At 37.3% G+C, this 22,380-nt stretch overlaps 1 protein-coding gene across 1 annotated transcript in view; it reads left to right on the top strand.

Moving 5' to 3' along the window:
* Window positions 1-22,380, top strand: part of CLSTN2 (calsyntenin 2) — a 274,479-nt gene that overhangs the window by 194,135 nt on the left and 57,964 nt on the right. The window contains exons 3-5 of the mRNA XM_088530160.1: window positions 5,434-5,629; window positions 7,395-7,603; window positions 13,779-13,928. Of these exons, the coding sequence (XP_088386286.1) occupies window positions 5,434-5,629; window positions 7,395-7,603; window positions 13,779-13,928 (555 nt within the window). The remainder of the gene's footprint in view (window positions 1-5,433; window positions 5,630-7,394; window positions 7,604-13,778; window positions 13,929-22,380) is intronic.

Genomic DNA, 22,380 nt, shown 5'->3' with positions numbered 1-22,380 from the left:
TAATGTTTTAGCTGCAAGTTTAACTACACGGAATGAAGAAAAGATTAGGGAATGTTTGAGGTTATTTTGACGTTAATTTGATCTGTGTTGGTTGATGGGTGGAATGAATGGCAATATTATATGTTTCTGTGCTTTGGAGTAAACCCTGACTGGGAACTGTATAATCATCAGTAAATTACATCTTTATTTGTCTGGCACTTTATTTCATTATTATATATCTTTTTATGTCCCAGCTTGTTGTTTATTGCAGGCTTCAGACAGGCACGTGTGAATTCTGCCTGGTTTATGTTGGACTGCAAGGTTGTTTTGTGCAGATCTGAGAGCAGTGTGATGTGTTACACCTCTAATCACGTGATGATGTGATGTGAACAACATGGTCATAGTTCTCACTATAATTGGAGCTTGTCCCTAAAGGTCACTTTTTTTTAAACAAGCTTCTTACTGAGTGCTGCTATCTACACTGAGTTCCTTAACTTCTAGAGCAGGTTTTCCAAGTGCTTTGGTGCTGAGTGCCTTCATAATCTATGTGACATCCCTGGGAAGCTTACCATGGATGAAGATGACACCCAGATAAAGCCCTTTTATATTCTACCCTCAGTCTTTTCATCCTGAGCAATTGCTCCATGTATCAACAGAAGAATGAAGTTTGATTCATTAGGTGTGGGCTTATGGCAGCAGTGTATCACTTAAAGTGCAAGTGTAATATCTCTGTTTCCAATCTCGAACCCATGAGAATAGAATATTAAAGGTAGTAGTAGTTTATCTTCTTGGCTGACTGATCTTGCTGCTTGTAAAATCAGATTTGAGGAAAATAATTGTGTTTTATTAAGATATCAGTATCTCCCTCTCTTGATGATTTCAGTATCATTTCTGGGATGTTAGTATTTTAGTATGCTTTCTAATAATATTGATTTCCATTGTTTGGAAAAGCGTGTACTATAGTTATTGCTGTACAAAGTATGTTTTTGTTCCTAACCTTAAAGATATTTTACATGTCTAATGATTAGATGGCTTTATTTTTGTAAACAACTACCCATCCTTCCCCTCAAACCAAACCTTCTGTGTTCCATAACTATATAAACATGGATTATATAGCAGAAAAGCATTGCAAAAAACCTTCACAGTGCCACTGAGACCCCCAAAAGACTGCAGGAGAGATTTGCAGAATTCACGGAGAGAAACTTCTGTGCAATTGTTATCCTCGAAGGTTGGATTGAAAAACAAAGGGAGAGAGCAACCCTATAGCCAAACTTATTAGAAAAAGCAGCAGTGACTGTATGTAGAGAATCTGTGCTGCATGCCTGAGGAAAGAGCCCTTGAGCTGAGCTGTAGCCCCAGCTGCCTGCACTGCTTTCCATCCAGCGGCCGAGAGAGAGAGCTTTGAGGCTCTATGTTCGAAGAGCCTGTGCTGCTCTTTGGCAGTGCGTGAGTATATGTAGAGAGCCCATGTAAAGGGTTAAACATGGATATTTGACTCAGATTAATAGTGCTTTAATTTCATTCATAGGAATTGCTCTAAACCTCTAGTTATACTAAGAGTCACATCTATGAGCAAATTCATACCTGTTTTATAAAATCTGTGGGGACCTGATAGTATCGGGTCGTATGTAGAGGAGTTGAATTGCTCGACTTACTGATGGTGTTCAAATCTCTGTGTTACAGTGCGATTGATCCACGTAGTTAAATCATGTTGCTGGAGGATACACATAAGGAACAGAAGGTGTTGTCCTTGTCATTCACATGCAAGTGCTCAGAGGTTGCAGCACCTGCTTGGTCATGGACCTCAAAGTGCCCATGTCTGTGTCTGCTCCTTCAGCTGCAACCTGAGTGGCATCTGCCACAGGCAGAGCACGGGGCTCTGCGTGGGCGCTAGCAGGGCTGCACATGGGGCCAGGGCTTTGCTTTTTAGGTCTTTTGGATCTTACCTCAGACAGTATAAAATTTCATCCTTTAATGATGGTGACTGTGAATAGAGCTATGCTGTTATTTGTCTATTTGAGAAAAATAAGTATAGACATATAATAAACCTTGAGGAAGTGATAGAGTCAGCATAACATGAGTCCAGTAGAGTCCTTCAGTCAGCATGAGCTGCTGAAGCCTGGTTTCCTGCAGATTTGTGCCTTTTGTTTGATTGACTGGTAGCAAGAAGGTACAAGACAGAACTGAAGTTTTTCTTGTTACTGGGTGTGTATAGGGTATATGTGGGGATGTTGGGTATCTGAGGAGATGGGGCCTTTTTGTAGCCCTTTACAAAATTTCTGTAATCTCTGGTGTGCAGCTGCATAATTTTGTAGCGTATGTAGGGAACAACTCAGCTTCTGAAAATTTATTTGGAATTAGCAAATGGTTCAAAAGTTAATGGCAGGAACAAATACGTGTGCATACCCATATCCTGAATGCAGCTGCATAAGCTCAAGGAGCAAGTGTAAGCCCAGGGAGATGATAGTACATGCTAGGAAAGGTGGTTGCAGTTAATGAAACTTAAATTTTTTTTTTGATGGCAGAGTCAGATATAACTGTTGTCTTATATTAAGTATTGCTGGAAATGATCAAATGTCAAAGATCCCAGCTTTGCACTTGGAGCCTCTGTATTGTCATTAATGAAAGCTGAACAAAGCCAAGATAACTGTGAAAGGCAATGCAAGTATGCATTAGGCCTTTTTTTAATAACTCTTGAAATTGAGTTCAAGTGAATAATTCTGTATAGACATTAAAGGAGTAGCAATAGAGCTTTTTCTTTCCAGTGAAAACAGTGTTTGTTTTTTTTTTCTTTTTTTTTTCTTTTCTTTTTTTTTTTTTTTAATAAAAGGCAGTAATTCATAGAAGAGTTCTGTTGACTAAGTCTTAAAATCAGCACTCTAAATCTTGTACGTTGCTGAACATGAAACATCTTCTGGATATCCTGAATTGTTATGGTTCCTACAAAGGTAATTATGTGACTAATATCTTCATGGTGGTAATTATGGATCTCCATCAGAGGTTTTGACTTAAATGTAATATAGGTTTCAAAAGTAATTGATGCTTATGGCTAATTACCCGGAATGATATGAAGAGAAAGCATAATGCCAAGAGTTTTATTATTATTATTATTTATGAAACAAATCTTAATAAACCATTTAACCAAAGGATTGTATAGGAAGAGACTGGAAACCCTCAGGGTAAATATGCTGGCATAGAATGCAATTGCTGTAGAAGCTCATGAAATGCTTCCAGCTTTATGTGATATCACTAATTTACTGCTGTTTTACCAGTTCACCACCACTTTTTTTTTTTCTTTCAGCCACACTCAATCTTCGTAGTACCCGTTTGCAAATCCATTCGTATGATACCTATGATAATTGTTTTGCCACACTGTCTTTTGGGGGGCCGTAACATGCCAACTTGCACTGTAATATTGAAGTCCAGTCCTAACGAGGAAAAGCAAGGTGGATGGTGTCCCTGTTTAGAAGGTGGTCGTGCCATAATTTACCTAATGGGTTTGAGCAAGAGGGGATACCTTCTCTTTGAATGATATATTCAAGATATGTTTACGAACCCAGGGAAAAAGCTTAGCATAATTTCCATTGACTTAAAGTTGGTCTTGGGTTAGCAGAGCTGGGCTTAAAGAAAAAAGCCCTGCAGCTCCATTAAAAGTGGTGTTTATTAGAAGTGGTAGTTTCCTGTACCTTTAATCTTTAAATGTTTGTGTTTTTGCTGTCTCAGTATAAAGATAGACTTAATTTTCTGCTTTGTTACAGTTAATATAACTCTACTAATCCATTCCGTTTCAGATATATACATTTTTTTACACCTGTTAGGTTTACTATACATTTTTATATATACTTTTCATCAAAGATCACTCATTTCTTTGGAAACAATGGTAGATTTCTTCTTCTGAACAGTGCCTTACCTAGTTTTTAAAAATATGTATACTTATTTCTAGGTGGGTTGCTTTAGCGAAATCTAGAAGTGTAATGTCGAGGGTAACGTAATGTTTACAAATATCTCCCAGCACCTGTGCAACTGGAAATATTTTATCTTTGGCAAGTAGGGATATAAAAGACAAAATTGGAGGTGGAATAGCGAGATACAGAGATTTCTGAAATATTTTGCTGAGGAGCAATTAGAACATGGTCGGTTTCTGTGGTTGTTTTGTATCAGACCTCGTAATTCGGAGAGGAGAAAATGATAAACATTTAGGCTAAGTCTGAGAAGACTCTTCCTTTTTCTCCTGAGCTATTTTTATATTTTAGAACAGTAGGCTTAGATGTCTAAAATGCTATATTGTTTATAATCAAGCAGCGGATCAATAAAACAATAAGCACAAAACACTCAAGATATGATCTCTATTGCTGGATTGTGCATCTGAGGAAAACTTTATTATTAAGAAACTAGGAAGAGCCCTGGTTCAGAACAGAACAAATAGTATTTTTCTATTAGACTTTCCATACCTATTTTCTGTTAATCAAAAGTGAAATCCACAATATTCTTTCAGATAATGGTTTGAAGTTGCAGGGAAATTAGGATAATTTTTTGTTAAAGAACTTATATAAAGTCCCTGGCTACCTTTTATATATATATATATATATATATATATATATATATGTATTATATATAATACATTACAATGGAGAAAAGAGCTAGGCATGAGGTAGGGGTCACAGATTCAGAGGTAATTTAGAGTTTGGCAGTTGACTCAGACATGATCGGCAAGGAGATTTCCAAGAGACTGCAACTGTAAATTGGAAATAAATGGAAAAGGATTATGTGAGTAGGAGGCAGCTTTGAATCTGTAATGCACATCCTGAGAATGACTTGTTCATAAAAGAGCATGTGTTTAATGTGTCACAGGAATATTTAAGCCACAGTGGTATTTGTATAAATATTTTATTTTGAAAGTTAGATTCTGGAATGGCTAGAAAGGAATTCAGCATGTATATCCTTGACATCGGTGCAAAGGATAAAGAAGCAATCACTAGAAACTCTTTTTTATTTTTTTTCTCTTTCAGACTCATATTATTATGTTGCTGCTTATTTCCTCCTCAGTTTTGTAGTCCTTCATCTATTCTGTTACAAAGTATTTCTCTGTGAAAAAGCCAGGGGCTGTATTGGCTTGGGAAGCAGTGTGGGGAGAGCGACTTGCTGGCAAGTCAGCGGTTCATGTTAGGGTGTGGGAGCGTGGTGACAGCTGAGGTGCCCAAACAGGGTGCTTGTCTCTGGTCCTGTTCTGCAATGACAGGGGAAGAGGGAGGTTTATGACCAGAGTAACAGTTGCCACAGTATGTTATATGGTGGCTTGTGGCCCTAATAAGTGTGTTATAAACCCCTGCCTGAGTCTCTGCTACCCCGCCTGTAGCAGCATGGAAAATATACAAGAGTAACATCTGCAAGGTCACTGTGTTGCATGGTGACTTAGTTCTCCCAGTTATGGTTGTTTCATATTATTCTTTACAGGTGAGATCTGTGCTTTTAAAATCCACGGGCAAGAAATGCCTTTTGAAGCCGTTGTGCTAAACAAGACATCTGGAGAAGGTCGTCTTCGAGCAAAAAGGCCGATCGACTGTGAGCTGCAGAAGGAGTACACATTCATCATTCAGGCCTATGACTGTGGGTCAGGACCAAGTGGAACAAACTGGAAGAAATCTCACAAGTGAGTGAAAATGAGGAAAACAAAAATGTTGCTTTGGTATACATTTACATTATATTAGAGATCAGGTTGAAGGATCCCTTTTATACTACAATTAGGTGGTGTACTAGTTTTGGTTTATTTTTGTGTTACTGCTTTCACATTAAACAAGTAGACTAAACATATCAACCAGGACATGGAAGCTAATTTACATTTGGCATTTGGAGGAGATTTAGAAGCAGTAGTTTTCTTTCTCTTCATCCCACTTCAAACAGTAAAAAATTAGGGAAATTGAATAGGTTTTGACTGTGTGCATAAGTGCAATCTGCAGCAGTGCTGCTCTTGCACAGTACTCTTCTGGCCTTGGCGTTTGGACAGGAAGTCCCAGAGGAGTTCAGCTCCTCCGAAGGGGGGATAATCCAAGTTAATAGGTGCTACTTCACACTGTGGTGCCAGTTCCCTTCATAACCTTAAATGGCACAGTCTCTTCACCTAGCTAATGAAACCGAGCTCCTGACCACTGATTAAAGATTCAATTTACTCGTGTAGATGTACAATACATACACAGTTGCACATACAGATATGCAACTACAGCTGTATGCAACTGCTATACACACTGCTTGTTTCACTATGAGAGCCATTAAAATAAATCATAGCAATTTTTCTTTCTTTTGCTCATTGAGGACACATGACAACCAAAAGTGTAATTAACTCTGTAATCCATCAGGACTTTTTAAGGATATTAAAAATTAAAATGCATGTTTTTAAGGAAGCCTCAAGTATCAAATAATGGTGAAGTTACAGAAGCAAATTTTGCTTCATATTATTAAAGCTTATGATGATTTTTCCAACATATGCCATAACAACATAGTAAGTGTTGAGCTTGAGGACTATTTTTGTCCAATCACAACCAAAATTAAATTTGGTGTGTTTAGGACCAGAAGTTGGTAGACTGGTGATAGTGGTGGTGTATCACATGGTAAATTAGGTTGTCTGAGGGTCCCATGGTTTATTCTTGGCTCTGCTCTTGGTCTAGAAATTTTGTTTACTACTGTGTCCTTTTCTTAACCAGTCTGTCTGTTCATATAGCAAGTTATTTTAAAGGATTGTCTTTAGGGTTTGTTCTTAGAATACAAAAGGACTTTCATTTTTGACCCTCAAGACTTTACAAAATGCTCTTATTGATAACATGACACAGTCATTATCCTAATGAGAACTGCCAGCAAGAAGGACCCTACCCTTTGATTTGTTCTTAAGTGAGTATGTCGCTGTGAATCACTAGGCAAGCTTAGGCCCACACTGACAGTAGATGTGTGGATCATTTCTGTCCTTAAATATTGTGTTATGCACCAGTTTGAGGGACTTTCACAAGCTAGATGTGTAATATTGCAGGTCGTTAGGACATTAGGTAATTTAAATCAGCAGAATACAAGTGGCTTATTTTATACTGAAGAATGTTCTTAAACTGACTATTTTTAGTAATAAACATGGAACAATACTGTAATACTCTTTCTCTTTAATTTATTACCTCATTTTGCATTGAAATAATTTCACTTTTTGCTGGTGGTCTGTTTTAAGAGGGAGCACCATGAAACCTTCTCCTTGATGGCTGTGGCGATATGTTTTCACTTAACATCACGATCGGTTTTCTAATTGCTTTCTCATTTTAGCAGAGGTTTACCTTGTTTTCTAGTTATTTTCTGCAATAGTCCTCTAAATGTTCAGGGAACAATCTGTTACTATGATCTTACTTAAAATCATAATCAGTTAATTCATTTGCTTCTTTTAGGGCAGTGGTCCACATCCAGGTCAAGGATGTCAATGAGTTTGCACCAGCTTTCAAGGAGAGTGCGTATAAGGCCACAGTGACAGAGGGAAAGATCTATGAAAGTATCCTGCAAGTAGAAGCCTTGGATGAGGACTGTTCTCCACAGTACAGCCAGATATGCAATTATGAAATTGTCACAACAGATGTTCCTTTTGCTATTGACAGAAACGGTGAGTGTGGAGATGGATGCAGTTCTAAGTGCCAGGCGGCATAGAGTAATGTTTGTACATAGTAACACTACCAGCTGATGTCAGTGGATACTGATAATATGCCCCTTTTTGTTTTTACTAAAGAGAGGAATCTTGTTCTCGCTTTGAAGGATGAAGAGTGTTATGTTGGAAAAGTGCATCCCTTTTACATAAGGTTTGGTCAGAATCTGGTGTAGTTATTTATCATGGAACCGAATAATCTAGTTTCAGAAGAGCAATATTTTTAGCTGTCAGTTGATTAATTCCTGTAATTATCTCAGATCTGGTTTCCTGTCAAGGGGATGACATTTCCTAATGCCGGTGCGTGGTTGTGTTGTATGGAGTTTGTTCACTGTTAGTCCCATTCTCTTGAACTTTCTGCATTAGACTGCAGAAGGGACTATCTTCTGGAAATATTTCTTGGTTGCACAAACATTCAGGGAGTGATTCCCCAGGTCTACCCATTTGTGGTGCTTCCTGAAGCAATGCCCTTATTCTGAAGTATGGAATAAAATATGGTTTGTGGAAGAAAATACACACTGGATAAGTAGTAACTCTTTTTTCTGGCTTTTAGTTTTCCGGTATAGTTATATCGGGGAAAAAAATAAAAATATATAATTTTTATTTGCAGTGGTTTCTGACTTGGGCTGCCCTGCTTGTTATCTTCTAGTCAACTTGTCACAGCCCCAAACTTGTCACTGAGTTTGGGAGTGGCGGTTTGGCTGCCATATAATTCGATTGAAGATCTTCCGTTCTTTTCACTTCTGACAATGTAAAGTATAGTCCCTCTGTCTTTCAAGGACTTCAGCAGTCCTATAATGCCATCTGTTTCCAGATCAAGGTCCTGATTTTTGTGAAACTGGGGGAAGAGACATGTAATGGAGAGCTGGCAGGTGGTGCTATGCAAGCAGTGTGCTGAGACATCTAAGAAAAAATCCAGTACACCTTGTAACTGTTATTCACACAGCCGTGCTGCTATAGATATTCAAAATCAAAATTCCTGTGCCCCTAGAAGTTGTTTCTCCAGAACAAGCACTTGGTGTATATGCCTAGGGGTGTGCTGATTTATCTTTCCTAACAGAATCATTTAATCCATGCTCTATGTAGGAGGAGAATACTTTTTGGAAGTTGAATCTAATTTTTGACCAAATTAGAAATTGAAAGCATACATGGAGCTGCTGGTTTCTCCCAGCAGCTATTTTCATATTGGGGTGTTTTTTCAAAAAACTCCTTCTCCTATTCTCAAATGATTCATGTTTGTTTGTGCAGCTTTTGCATGATGGATAGCTGAGTATCAAAAGATAATAACTGGTTAGCATCAATGAAATGCAAATGATATTGGGGAAACAAGCCCTCTTATAATAATACTGTCATTGGGAGGCAAGCATTTGGTGTGCTCTTTAGGAAGTGTAATAGTAATGCTTATGATTGTGTTTAAGTAAATGGGGTCAGCTGGCACAATAACCTTTCATTAGAGCAATAGCACAAAGGATTTTTATAAATGGAGTGAAGCAATTGGAATTAGATATATGCATGCAGTTCCTTCTGAGCTGCTCCTGTTCCTGGATTATCTCTGGTTGTGAGAACTCCCATCTTCTGATAAAAGGTAGTTTTCATGTTTCTGTTTGAAACTACTGTCCTTCCAGAGGTGACTTGCAGTTTGTGGTTTGTTTCTTAGCAGAATTGCAGGTGGTTTTGTAGAAGGCTTGGGGCAGCTATCACGGATGCTGCATGGTACAGCTGGCTCTGGAGTGGCCAGGGCTTTCCCGCAAGCTCAGGTTGCATCTAAAGGATGTAGAAATGTGGAATGCCCTTGGTTACATACTTGCCCTGATGTGCTTGTCACCAGCTTTTCTGGCAAAGGCAAAGAGAAAATCCTATACTTAAATATGACTTCAAATAGTGAATAAAGATGAGTAATTGGTGGGAGATTGTAATACTTGCAGTTTTTTGGTCGTGAATTCCATTAATAACTTGTTGATGTCTTTGTTCTCTAAAAGAGCAGTGCTGCCACGATCAGCAGTAATTGCAGTCTAATTTTCAGTTTTCTTTAGATAATGGTAATTGTTTATCCCACTGGGATTTGAGATAGAATAGATGGTTGCACTTTTATTTTGTGACAGAAATATGCTGCTTAGTTCTAACACATTTCACAGCTCAGAATATCTCTCTGTGCCAGCTGAGTTACGCTTTATCTGCTGCAAATTCTTTGGCCTTGTGCCCATTTTTATTAGCTGTGGGGTGTCTTAAAATAGATGTACAGCATGTCTAGGTCTCTGTTTGTTATGTGCTGTGCTAATTAAGATTTTGCTTATAGTTTTGCTTATTGTGAAAAGCACATCTAGTCAATGAATTTGACTATTTCTAGTGGAAGACTTGGCACTGTCTCATGCAAGTGATGACTTTTTCTGTTTTGAGTAATTTAAATATGTTTGCTTGTTTGTTTTCCTTTAATCCAGACCCCATTGAAATCAATTCACAGATTTGCATTGCCTACACTGAGTATTGGATCAGATGTTTAGAAACAAATCTAAAAAGTAGTGGGTGGCCCCAAAACTCTGGGCTGTGTGAGGAAAGCATGTGGTTTTAGATGATGCGAGTTTTTCACTGCCAAACTATGAAAATAGCCACTAGTGGAGGCCTTTGAGACATGCTGTTCTGTCAGCTTTAACCTTTTATCATTCTCTTTTTAGGCAAAAGTTGTATTTTATATCTAAATCAATCCAGGGAATGTTTTGCTTTCTTGAAATATTATAATGCATATGGGGAATGTTTGCAGAAAGAAGGAAAGAAACCATCAGCCTGTAGCAGTGCAGAGCCCACTTCACTCACCAGACCATGAGGCAATCTAGACACCCAGGGCTGGCACAGGACAGGGCCACATTATGTCACTAAATTATGCACCTAAATTCTATGTAGAATAAAGCTTCCCATTTCTGTTTGGCAACTTTGACCATGTGTGTAAAATTTCTTGCTGAATTAAATTATGTTGTGTTATGAAACTGTAATACTAAGAAAATAGACTCTCGTGTATATCATGAGCATAATTTGGAAAGTAATGAACTCTTACCATTAAGTGATGGTATTTTATAGCTAAGGGACAAATTCAGGCTTTGCTGCAAAAAGAACTAGGACTAAATGGATAAGATGCATTTTAACAGATGTTTGCATGCCATCTAGTTTAGTTGTCATCCTAGCAGAGAGTCCTAATCACCAGTTCAGCTGTCATCATTCAGTACTGCCTAGATTGTTTTTTTTAATAACTAAACCACAGCGTGAGACTCGATCGCAGTATCAGCAGAACAACACTTTCAATGTATTATCTACCTTTGTTTGTGAGGCCACACGATCAGAGAGGTGAAGAATATAGGTATAGATACAAATTCGGTTATGATTCTGACCTATGACTTCACCTTGGGGTGGGGATGGGGAAATTTATGTCTGTTCTTAGCTTTGTCATTTCTAAAATGGCCATAGTATTTGACCACCACTGGGAAGCACTTTGTGACTACATGTTCAAATTGTTCAATGTGAAAACGAGTTAAAAAGCCCACTCATCTGTCCTGTCAGTATAGATTTTATCAAGCTATATGTCTTAGCAAATAGACCTCGGCAGGGCCTCACAAGGTCATGGAGAAGCTTTTGCACCACTGAGGTATGTGTCAGGAGCTACACAAACATGGTATTGTGTCAGAAAAGAAGTGAAACTTTACAGTTAAGCTCCTCCTTCCTCCCTTTTCTCTTTTCCTAACTGACGATTTCTTTCTGTTACCATTAAAAAGAGCACTTTTGTCACAGAAACCTACTCTCTTCCTCCCACTTGACTCAGGCTGCCCGGCTCCCAGTGGTGCTCAGCAGCCAGGACTGCTCATGAGACCAGACCAGACCAGCCCTGCGACATTTGCAGGTTACAAGATTCAGTTTTATTCTTTTTACTCACCCAGGCAATAACTCTGAGATTTAAGAGGGAATTGCCGTAGTAGATTAGATCATTAGTCAGAGTTTTCCCTTGCTCTTGTGATTTCAATCAGCTGCTCAAAGCATGATGAAAGAAGCCTGTGAAATATGGAGGGCTGTATTGAATTATGCCCCCAAGCTGACCTTTGAGAAATAGAGATGTGCTGGCATGTGCCCTGAGATAGGAATATTTATATTCCTGTTGTCATTTGTTTGGGTATTTTTTAAAATCTATTATAGCTATGGAGATTTCCAGAAAAATGCAAAGAAGAACTGTGGAAAATGAATTGTATGAGTAACCGTGAGCTATGTTGGAAAGTATGTACTTCTGTAATTTAAAACCCCCCTTTTTAATGTTATTGAGTACCCTTTTGTTCATGGTAAAATGTAAATATAAATTCTTAGTCTATTTACATTAATTGTCCTGTGTTTATAGTGCATCCCCTATGTGATTGTCTTGATAAAATTGTAAAATAACAAAGTAGCATAAAGCATTAGAGGTAACAGAAGAAACAGAACAATTAGGAAATCAATAAACTATTCAGTAACAGCTACAAGACATTCAGGTGACCTTCCAATATAAAACCTAAATAGTTCAAATCTTTGGAGTCTACATCTTGAGAGACCATAATGAAATACAAATCTTAGAAGATAGTTTAGTGAAATTCAAATGTTGTAGTTACTTACAAATCTTAGAAGGCATTTCACATGTCAAGCAAAATCTATCAGTTTGCTAGTGCATTTTTGTCAGTTTCAGTTTCTAGAGAATTCTTTAGTTATCATAGGGTAAAACAGTAGCAAAGAGAACATAAGGAAGTATAAAAATGCATATAAGAAATAATGCAGAAAGAAATACTGAGAAGATATTAAAAGAAAATCAAGCACACAATATCAGTTTTTCATTAAATCTTTTTAGGTGTGTGTAAATCAAAAAAAAATGAGATAGTAAAATGGGTAGATGAGATTTTTGTTTTACTAATTACTCTAAAAAAAGAAAAAGGTTTATTTGGTTACTGTGGTTCTGTGTGTGTGGGGCAGAGGACTCTCGTGGCAGGGTTCTGTGTACCTGGCCAGAGCAGAGGCCCTGCAAGTGGAAGAGGAGAAAGCTGGAGAACACAGCGTTGTTTCCATATTAGGCTTTCCAGGTCCTTCTCCTTACGCCTCTTTTTTTGTGATGCTGAAACAGTGATAAGGGGATTGGTGAAAGGCTTTATTAAAAACTTCATTTTTCTGCCTTTTCCTTTTCTCAAGTTTTGGATGAATGACAAAGTGTTGGCATGATCCAACATTAGGTACTTAGATCAGCACTTGTTGAACTAGGACCGCTTTATTAACTCTCCTTCAGGATTTTGCTGCTCCCATTTCCAAATTTAGGCTAAACAACTTGCTTTACAGATCTATGTTGTAGGCAGTTATAACGTGGAAGATTGATCCAGAGCTTTCCCACTTATAAAAAGTTAGTTTCTTGGATTTTGAACAAGCAAGCTCATTCAAAGAGAGCAGTCTAGAAAATGTGAAACATATTAAGCAGTTTCAGTATAAACTAGAAATGAATTTCAGTGGAAATAGATGGAATGACAGTGCTGAACTAAATATTCTAAATCGCATTTGAACAGTGATCTTCCAGTTCTGCAGGAAGTATTCTCTGGAAAGATCTTTCTATTTCCTTGTGAAAGTAGTCGTTTCTTTATTCCTGGTGCAGATAATTTGTCTCCCTTATTTATACTTCAGGTTTAGCAGATGTTAGCTCAGTGTGGTCATAGCAAATGCTGGTCATCTTGCTTGTATAGGTGAAGTTTTGGGGCCTCAATATCCTTTCTCTACTTTTAAAACACAGGGGAAGTGATATAAAGGGTTCAGAATACAGGGGAAGTGATATAAAGGGCAATAACAGCAGGCGGAAAAGGAAGATACTTTGTGTTCCTTGCTGTCTCTGTCTCAAGGTTTTGAGTTGTCTTCTGCTTGATCCATGACATTAGCAGAAAAACATAACTTTAACCAAATAATTATTTATTTATTATTTTTATTTTATTTAAGATGGATTAAGAAGAATAATACTGTCTAGTCCTCGTAGTTGTCCTGTGAGCTCCAAAGAGTGTTCTGGTTACAAAGGACTGGATCAACCAGCCCCGGATGTTTTAATCTGCATGGGTTTACCCAGGAAGTGATTGTTGAATGCTGTCTTGTGTTGAATCTACAGGTAACATCAGAAACACTGAGAAGCTGATCTACGATAAACAGCATCAGTATGAGATAATGGTAACAGCTTCGGACTGTGGGCAAAAACATGCAAATGAAAATGTCTTGGTGCAAGTTAATGTCAAACCAGTGTGCAAACCAGGCTGGCAAGGTAAAGTTTAAAAGTTTATGTAGTTTAAATTTTTTTTTGTGCTCTCTTTTCTTTGGTGTTTTTTTTTCCCTCACATGAGCAAATTCTGGTGCCTTTTGCAGTGGTATAGAAAACTGCTACTATCTCTTATGCTTACTTTATTCAGGACATGTTGAAAATGAGGATAATACTGGTTCAGTTGTTTACAGTTGCCATGTTTGCCTTCATGGCAAAAAAAGAGCACATTAGGAAAGAAAAAAGCAAAAGTTCTACTCTAACAAGTGATCTTTTAATTCAGTCTGAATATACTGCGAAGCTAAAAAATGATACTGCTGCCTACTTTTCTTCTGGTACTCCTTTAGATAAATTGATTTAGAACTACCATGAGAGAGTACTTTCCTGTCCTGTGTTGGAATTGTTTGTATATATTTGTTTTTCCTGTATATGCACATACATGTAAGTCAAGATGTGCTCAGCTGGCAGCCAGAGTAAAACAACTGGTTTATTCTCATTAGTGTCCTCATATTGAGACATTACAGCTGGAACTACTTTTGTGAAAAAATAAAGTTGCAAGTTTTTGGAGACTTCTCTTTTAAAATGAGGGCAAATCTAGATGGCATTGGATTGGGAAGATACATTTGCCACAAATATAGAATTAAGGTGCAAATGAGAGCTGCTGTAGTGGCAAATTGACTGAATATAGCCACATTGTGCAGATGTCATTTAGGACGAACCTGAGTATAAAAGAAAATGCTTGCAAAGGGAAAAATCCGTTTTACTGTTGTCCTTGGGTAAATCTGTAGAATTGACAGAAGAAAAAGGGGTTTATTTGCAAAATGTCAGCCTTGATCTGGAGGATCTTGCGATGCAGTGAATTTGCAGTATCATGACTCCATTTTGCCCAAACTTTAGAGCAGATGATATTTAAATTTTTCAGGTACATGTTGTATTCTCTCTCTCCAAGTATTTTGACTGGTAAAGATAAAATATTTTCACGTTTCATAACTGAGTTTGAATATTCCAAACCTTACTGTTTATGCTATAAAACAAAAAATCCTTTCAGTTGATCTATTCAGTTTTCATTTTATGGAATCATTCCTAACGGATGAAACAATACCAGGTCTTAGTGTGTGAATCATATTGAAATTAATTGACTCCGATTTTTGTCTTTTTTCCATTTTTATTTCATTGAATGGATAATTTTTGCACAGAAACCCCACAAAAGATGTTGTTTTATTTTCCAATATTATCATACTTATGTTATAATTCAATAGTAAAATTGATATAATAAAAATACTCATTGGGATATGTTCAAGTGTTCCAGAAGAGTAATGAAAACAACCTCAAATAAGATTTGTATTATTTTTGTATTTTGAAGTGTGGCTTGTTTCTTAGGTTTTGTGGAGTGTGTGCAACCTGTTTATGGTTTTAGCAAGAGCTGGACATCAGCTCTGGTTTTTATGCTTATGCTGCTCTATTTTTTTCATCTGTCCTGGAAATTGGAGAGCTGCTTGTGAACTGTGGTTTGTTTAACACTAGGTAGCTAATAGAAAAGGCTACCAGCTTGCAATTTTCAATGTATGATGTTGACAGACTAGACTACTTGTCTGTTAGTATTATTAAAAAGAAAAAAAGGAAAAGAAAGAAAAAAAAGAGAGAAAACAACATAAGTAAAACAATAAAACAGTACATAAAAAGAACAGCTTATCTAAAGCATATCAGAAATATAGAGAAAGGCCAAATTCAACCACAGTAAATTTTATGAAACAATATCCTTTTTCTTTATTTGGATTATGGGCTTTTATTTCCGTGGCAATCTAACACAGATTTGTTCTACCTTCTTACTGATCTGCACTAAGTTTTACAATGGGTCTTCGTCATAGGCAGTGGAAAATACCAAATACAGCTGCCTATGATTCTTATTAATTTCTTATAAAACAGCAGCCAACAGGTATGCTCCTTATGTTTTGAAATAATAATGTATATGAAAGCTTTGGGTGACTAAAAATACTCAATAATATTTACCTTGAAAGAATAAATGAATATTCTGAGTCTTTGGTTATAAGACAGAGGCTGCCAAAACGTGATACATGATTTTTGTCTTGTTCTTCACTGTTACCTTGAACAGATAAACACAGGGAATTTCAATTTATTACACTGGCAGTTGATTCTTAAAAGCTACTAGGCTTAGTAATCTGATTGTTGTACAGATCTTACAGTGATTATCATAAACTAACACGATAGCTGTTCTAATGTGATTTCAGTGTTAAAAATTTCAATGCAGTATCAGATGCCCTTCAAATATCCTACATTGCACTGGGCTGAGACAGTGAAGAATTGGCATACCTAAAATGTCATGTACAAATTGATTCCTGTTTCTGGAGGCTGACTCCACATGACTAACATGTATAGCAGGGAAAATAAAATTCAGCAGGCCTAGGTGCTGTTTTTTAAACAATTTTCCCTTGGACAGAGAATAATCCTAATACTATTCAAGGCTTCATTAAATCTAGGAGCTATTTCTCTTGTTTTGGGGGGCATTGATATACTGCTGCTAAACCTTTCCACACAGCACACAGATGTTTTGAACCTCCGACAAGCCTCGGTTTGCCCAAGAGCTTTGTCGAAACAGAAACTTGAACCGAACAGTCATCCAGCAGTTCCGAGTATCCACTCTAAAAAGGTCTAAGCATTAAACTAGAAATCAATTAACCCAATTCATTTCTAATCAGTTATTTTAGTTTTAGTTTAGTTTGTCCACTGACTTCACAAGAGCTATGGTACAAGTTTTCTGTCCGTGCTGCTGCATCCGGGTTCGTTTCTACTCATTTCAGACAACTGAATCGTCACTTCTTGCCAGATTGTGAATACATTATAAATTATAAATACCTTATAAATGTAAGTTAGAAAATAGTTTCTCTTTTACTGTGAAAATGCACTAATTATAAGAAGGAATATAAATGGAAAATAATAGAAATAATCCGACTCCAAGTTTGTGTTACACGATACTGTAAATACTGTCTTTTTCAGCACATTCTTGATGGTTTTCTCTCTTCCCTTGGGGCTTTGCTTTTGAAGAGAAAAAAGACTGCATTTTTTTCTGTAGATTCACATCCAACATGATGATTCTTATTACACTAGTTTTATTGTCACATAAATATTGATTTCTGTGAAATACTTCTGCTTTATTCAAAACAGGGAGGATTCAAACGTTACCAAAAAAAAGGGAATATTATAACAAAATCAGATAAGGGTGGAGAATAATGCATGTAATCATAGCTTATCAGCACAGTTGCACTGAAGTAGAAGTGAATGATAGGGAGGAAATTAGAACTGTGTGAAAGTTATTTTCTTTCTTTTCTGACCTGCTCTGCAAATTAGAAGCCATATTACACATCATGAAAGCAGAGATCTTTCCATTATGGGAAAGTATATACTGAAACTCCAAATCCCATAAAAGTGTCTTCTTTTATCAGCTGAAAACTTTTCTTCTGTTTGACATATTCATGACTATCTATTGCTTCAATAAAATCTCTTTTTCTCTTTAAACTTCACAGCGCTTTGTTGGTAAAATAGCATACATTTGCATGTTTTCTTTGCACAAAATTTAATAACAGCAGCAAAATTTCCCCAGAAGTGATACTGAGTAGTTATGGATGGACTGTTGTCTTCTCAAGATTTCAGAATTTTTTCCATTTGTATGTGAGGTAGACTGTAAACTTTCTGAAAGATTTTCAAAAACATAATCAGGAGTAATACAGGAATGTCAGTGTCATTTAAAGTATGTGTAAAAACATTGCATCATTGGAAAGGAGAAAAAATAAGCATCAAAAACATTGCCAGCATATTGAGAATGTTCCAGTTAGGAACTGGGGCAAGAAAATAAAATTCTTAATATCAGGTGATCTCTAAATAAGAAAAAGGGTGTGTTTTTTTTTTTTTTTTTTAAAAAAAAAGGTAATTTAGATCATGGTTTCTTTAACTAACTTTTTATCATGATGTCATGACAGTGGCTTTTCCTAACTTTTACTACTTTCAGAAAGATCTTAGCAAAACTGATGAAAGACTTAATTTTCCTTGCCTGTGCTGCTACTGCGTTGGTATAATAAGAAATGGAAATAAAATGTAATACACCCGTGTGGTGAAAGTTGCTTGATGCACAAGCAGTTGAAAGCATTTCCTTATTGACATGCTGAGCTCCCTAGTGGTACTGAAGTACTACAAAGGGAGAAGAAAGGAGTTTCCGCTTGAAAATGAAGGACAGAATCAAGTTACCAGAGTGTCTAGAACATATTTTTGAGACTGCTAGCTCATTAGCTGACCAATTAAGCCAAAAGTCAGACTGTGCTCTAACATCCAATTGATTTCAAATAGGAAGTAGTTACTAGGGCTGAAAGCCCAGGAAAGTTTCCTCCAGACCAGGCAGCCTAATATCCCAAAAACCTATCTGAGGATTTTGGCTTTTCTGAAAACACATATTTAAGAAACAATGAAGGCTGAGCATGTATCTCAGGGAGATGAATATGTACCAAAGAAGTAAGAGTTGTATTTTCCAAAAAGTTCTGTACCACGACGCAAAGGCGAGACAGCCCAAAAATGAATAGCCAACTTGTCTGCAGGTGGTTGAGGCTTTATCCCCAGTTGGGTCAAAGATCACTTGATTTTTTTTTTTTCCAAGTTTAATATAGCCCCCATAGCCAATATTTAGTATCCTCCAACTAAGAGAAGTTAGGACTTCACTTGATGAGGAAACAGGATTTCATAGTGCCCAGTCTGAAGTGTCCTACTGATTTGGGAAAGATTCACTGTATCAATCTTCCACTACAAATCCATATAAATACTTCTTTTTTAAAAAAAAATTGAATAAAAGCATTATAAAGTACATGTAAGAGTAATTAGTACATCACTGAAATGTAGTACTTCCTTTTAAAAACACATGTGCTTCTTTAAGTTGACATAGGGTCTGTGACCACCAGAAGGCAGAGACTTGCAACCCCTTTTCTATGGCCTTGTTTTCTGAGGCCACCCGAGGCTCCAGTGGGCTTGCTCCTGAAGTGCCATCATTCCCTTTGCCAGAGAAAGCAGGACCTCCTCATGCAACAGCAGAGTGACCATAGATCACATCTGAGTCAATATGCTTTATAGATGCTATTTGCAGGAGGTACTAAGTGATTTTAAAATGGTGTTCACGTGGGCTTTCTAGTAAAATCCAATTACAGAAAAAAACAAAAAACAAACTGCCGTTGAGCTGTCAAGGCCCTTAACAAGGAGCAATGCGATTGCTAAAGCAATTGGTTATTTAGGGGAAAATAGGGAGAGAGGGTGATCAAGTGCAGGAACCGTGCTTACAAGAATAATGTGCTTAGTCCTCAAGAACACAGCTTAAAGGCCTGCATATTTTCTGCAATAAATATAAATCAATTTGCATCCTTCTTCTTGTGCATATGCCAGACAGTTTAAAATGTAATGCTTTTTACTCTATTAAAAAAAAAAGTCCCCCCCTCCTTTTTAAAATAAAATGTATTCCAAGCATCAAAACTTTGTGTCTATCTAGTCTTTGAGTTTCAGCGTATGCATTAGCTGTATGTCCTTACAATAGCCTATCCATATTGAAAATGCTTTCATTCAACTTTTATTTTTAATAGCACTGTTTTAATAGAATGCTTGCTTTTTGGAATGTATGTATTTCAGATTTTTGCAAATTAATTGAACTGCTGAGGACTTTGATTTTTTTTATCCCAAAATATACACAAGTGCATAGCCATTTGTGGTACTGCTATCAGCCAGCACTGTCCTCCAGCTTTTCTTTCTGTCTGCCTGCCAGATGTGTTTAGAGAAAGCAAGTGTATATGTCTGATATGAATTAAATGCCTAGGTGTATTCCAAATGGATCTCCTTTTATAGGAGGCTCTCTTTTCCTCCTCTCCTTGCTAATAAGGTACATATATTACAGTTAAACGTATCTTTTTTGAGTACCACAGGTGAACATTTTCATAACTTCCTTTTGCAACAGCTTTCTATTGGAAATCTGTTCCTTGATATATTCCAAGTTTACTTTTTTTTTTTTTCTTGGCCATATCAGTTAGATAGCTTATAGACATACTGTTATTGATTTAATGGAATCACCTCTTTTTCCATCTGTTTTAAATCATGAGTCACCAGTTGATTGAAGAGTTCTTGAACATGAACTGGCGCTTTGTATCATTATTTATCTTTATGACACTAGTTCCCAAGGTTATTCTGCTCTTCATATGTCCCATTTCTGTATGGACATCCAATATAAAATTACCTTCCAGTTTTCTCATCAGCAAAAGTAATTAGAGCAGTCCTTTTTTTTGTGCCAAGACCGTTAATGGAAATATCAAATAGCGCTCTCAGGACAATTCACAAAGCATCCTCACTAGTTGCTCCCCTTCATGCCAGGGGGTTTCCTTTTACAAAGTAACTTCTTGTTGCCTTCTATCTTGTCTGTTCTGTATCCATATGAAAATTTAAATATGGTAATCTGTCTTTCCTGACTTAACTGATGCAAAAAAATAGTTTATTTTACATCCAAGAATAAGGTTGTTCTTATTTCCATATAACTCTATAAGTTCATTCTTCTTTTGTTCGCTCTTCTGAGTTCTGACTACAGAATCTTTTTCTGTTTTTATTTTCATTGCGAGGTCGCAGTGAGCATGACTGTGGCAATTCTTACTTTGTTCTTAAGTTTCTTCCCTCTAAGATGTAGCTGACAGCCATCCTTTCATTATGGTTTCCTCTGCTCAAGATATAAAGTGCTTCAGGATATGTAGCTATGTTTGAAACTTTTCCCTTTGCTCTGTGTGGAACACAACCTCCAGATAGTCTTTACATCATGGATTTGATCTTGTAGACTTTCCACCCAAGCTTTGACATTATCAGTTCAATTGTTTTCAATAGTTGCTCCTCTAAATGTTTCAGAGTCAGTTTGTTGGGATTTGTGAACCTCCTTATATCCTGTCCAGTAATGAAAACTCTTGCCTATTACACTGAAGACTTGCACCCCGTGTAGCCTAGAAGTTAGTTTTCTTTTCTGTAATAACATCGTCATCTGATCATCTTCTAAAAACCTTAAAAATCTCAAATCTGTTATACTGCATTTGTGTCACTAAAAGAAAATCCTTTATCTTTACTTCTGATGTTTTGAAGTGGAAATTTGAGTACCATGCATTGCCTAGTGATTTGCAATTGAAAAAAGCAGAACTCGATGTTGTGCATCTCACTCCTGATCACACACAAGCTGTGCATACACATGATGACAAGTGCAACTCTGCAGTCCCCAGCGGACATGTGCATTGCAGGGCAGTAGCAGCTCGGGTACCACACGGGGGAGAGGAGCGTCTCTCAATTAGCTCGTGTGCGCTGTGTACTTAATGCAGATAATTGCTTTTTTTAAAAAAAAAAACATTTGATATGAAAAGCGACATGAGGGTCATGAAGGTGGCTTAGGTGTGGTATGTGACACGTTGCAGCATCCTGCCCTCTCTGAGTGGTGACTGGCACTATTGCAGGCAGGGATTTTGGCTGCTCTTTCCTCCACTGTGTGTGCAGGAGCCTCTGCCCGTGCCCAGCCTGCCTGCGGTGGAGCAGCCAACGTGAGCGCTCAGCCTGCAGTGAGCAATAGGATTGTCATGTTTGTAACAGGATTTATGTAAGTCTGTGCCCTTATCGGGCTGTGTTTTATAGTGTACTGTGGACCTTAGGAAGGCACCCTTAATCTGTCAGAAAATAAGGGACACACAGCAGCTTTATCAGGAGTATAAGGGTGCTGGAATAGGTGTATTTTGCTTCACAGAGCAGAGGCAAGTCGGCAGCGTGCGTGACGTGGTCTGAGCGTGCGCAGTGGGGGCTGCTCCCAGCCTCCAGGGACAGTTTAGGCATCTTAGGTTAAATTTCAGGGTGAAAAAAGAGCTGAATTTATTATGAGCAACTGTGCTGTGTTCTAGGTCGGTCGATTACGTCCCCAAATCTTACATATAACGTTATTGATGTTAAAAACGAGTTTTAATTTACATTGCAGTGAGTTCTTTCTGTTCTTCACACTAGGTGCCTGGCTGTGCCTGGTTTTAACAATCCACTGAGTTTATTGCAAATAAAGTCCAAGTCAGCACATTTACATATTGCAACAGTTATGTTTTCTTAAGATGCTTATGTGGTCTTAATAAGGGTTTAATAGCTCAAATAGTAGCTTGCTGCTAGATTCTGTGGATTACCTGAAGGAAAATATAATCTGCACATGCATTTTGCTTCTGTGGAAGTGTGAAATGCTGGCACTGTATAGTGGAAAAGATTCATCCTGAAGTATTAGCAGTTTTTTAAAATCTGCATGAATATATGAGAGTGGCATAGCTGTAGATCAGGTAGTTTTAATGTCATGCAACAAGTGTTTGCAGATAAAAATACTAAGCTCACTGTCAGTATTCCCTGAACAGCAAGTCCTTCAAGACATGTC

This window comes from Tinamus guttatus, unplaced genomic scaffold (genome assembly GCF_059628265.1).
Source record: "Tinamus guttatus ecotype Peru unplaced genomic scaffold, ASM5962826v1 Tinamus_guttatus_pri_ptg000364l, whole genome shotgun sequence".
Classification (NCBI taxonomy): domain Eukaryota; kingdom Metazoa; phylum Chordata; class Aves; order Tinamiformes; family Tinamidae; genus Tinamus; species Tinamus guttatus.
Note: the sequence above shows the minus strand (reverse complement) of the source record. Positions and strands in the feature narration are given on the sequence as shown.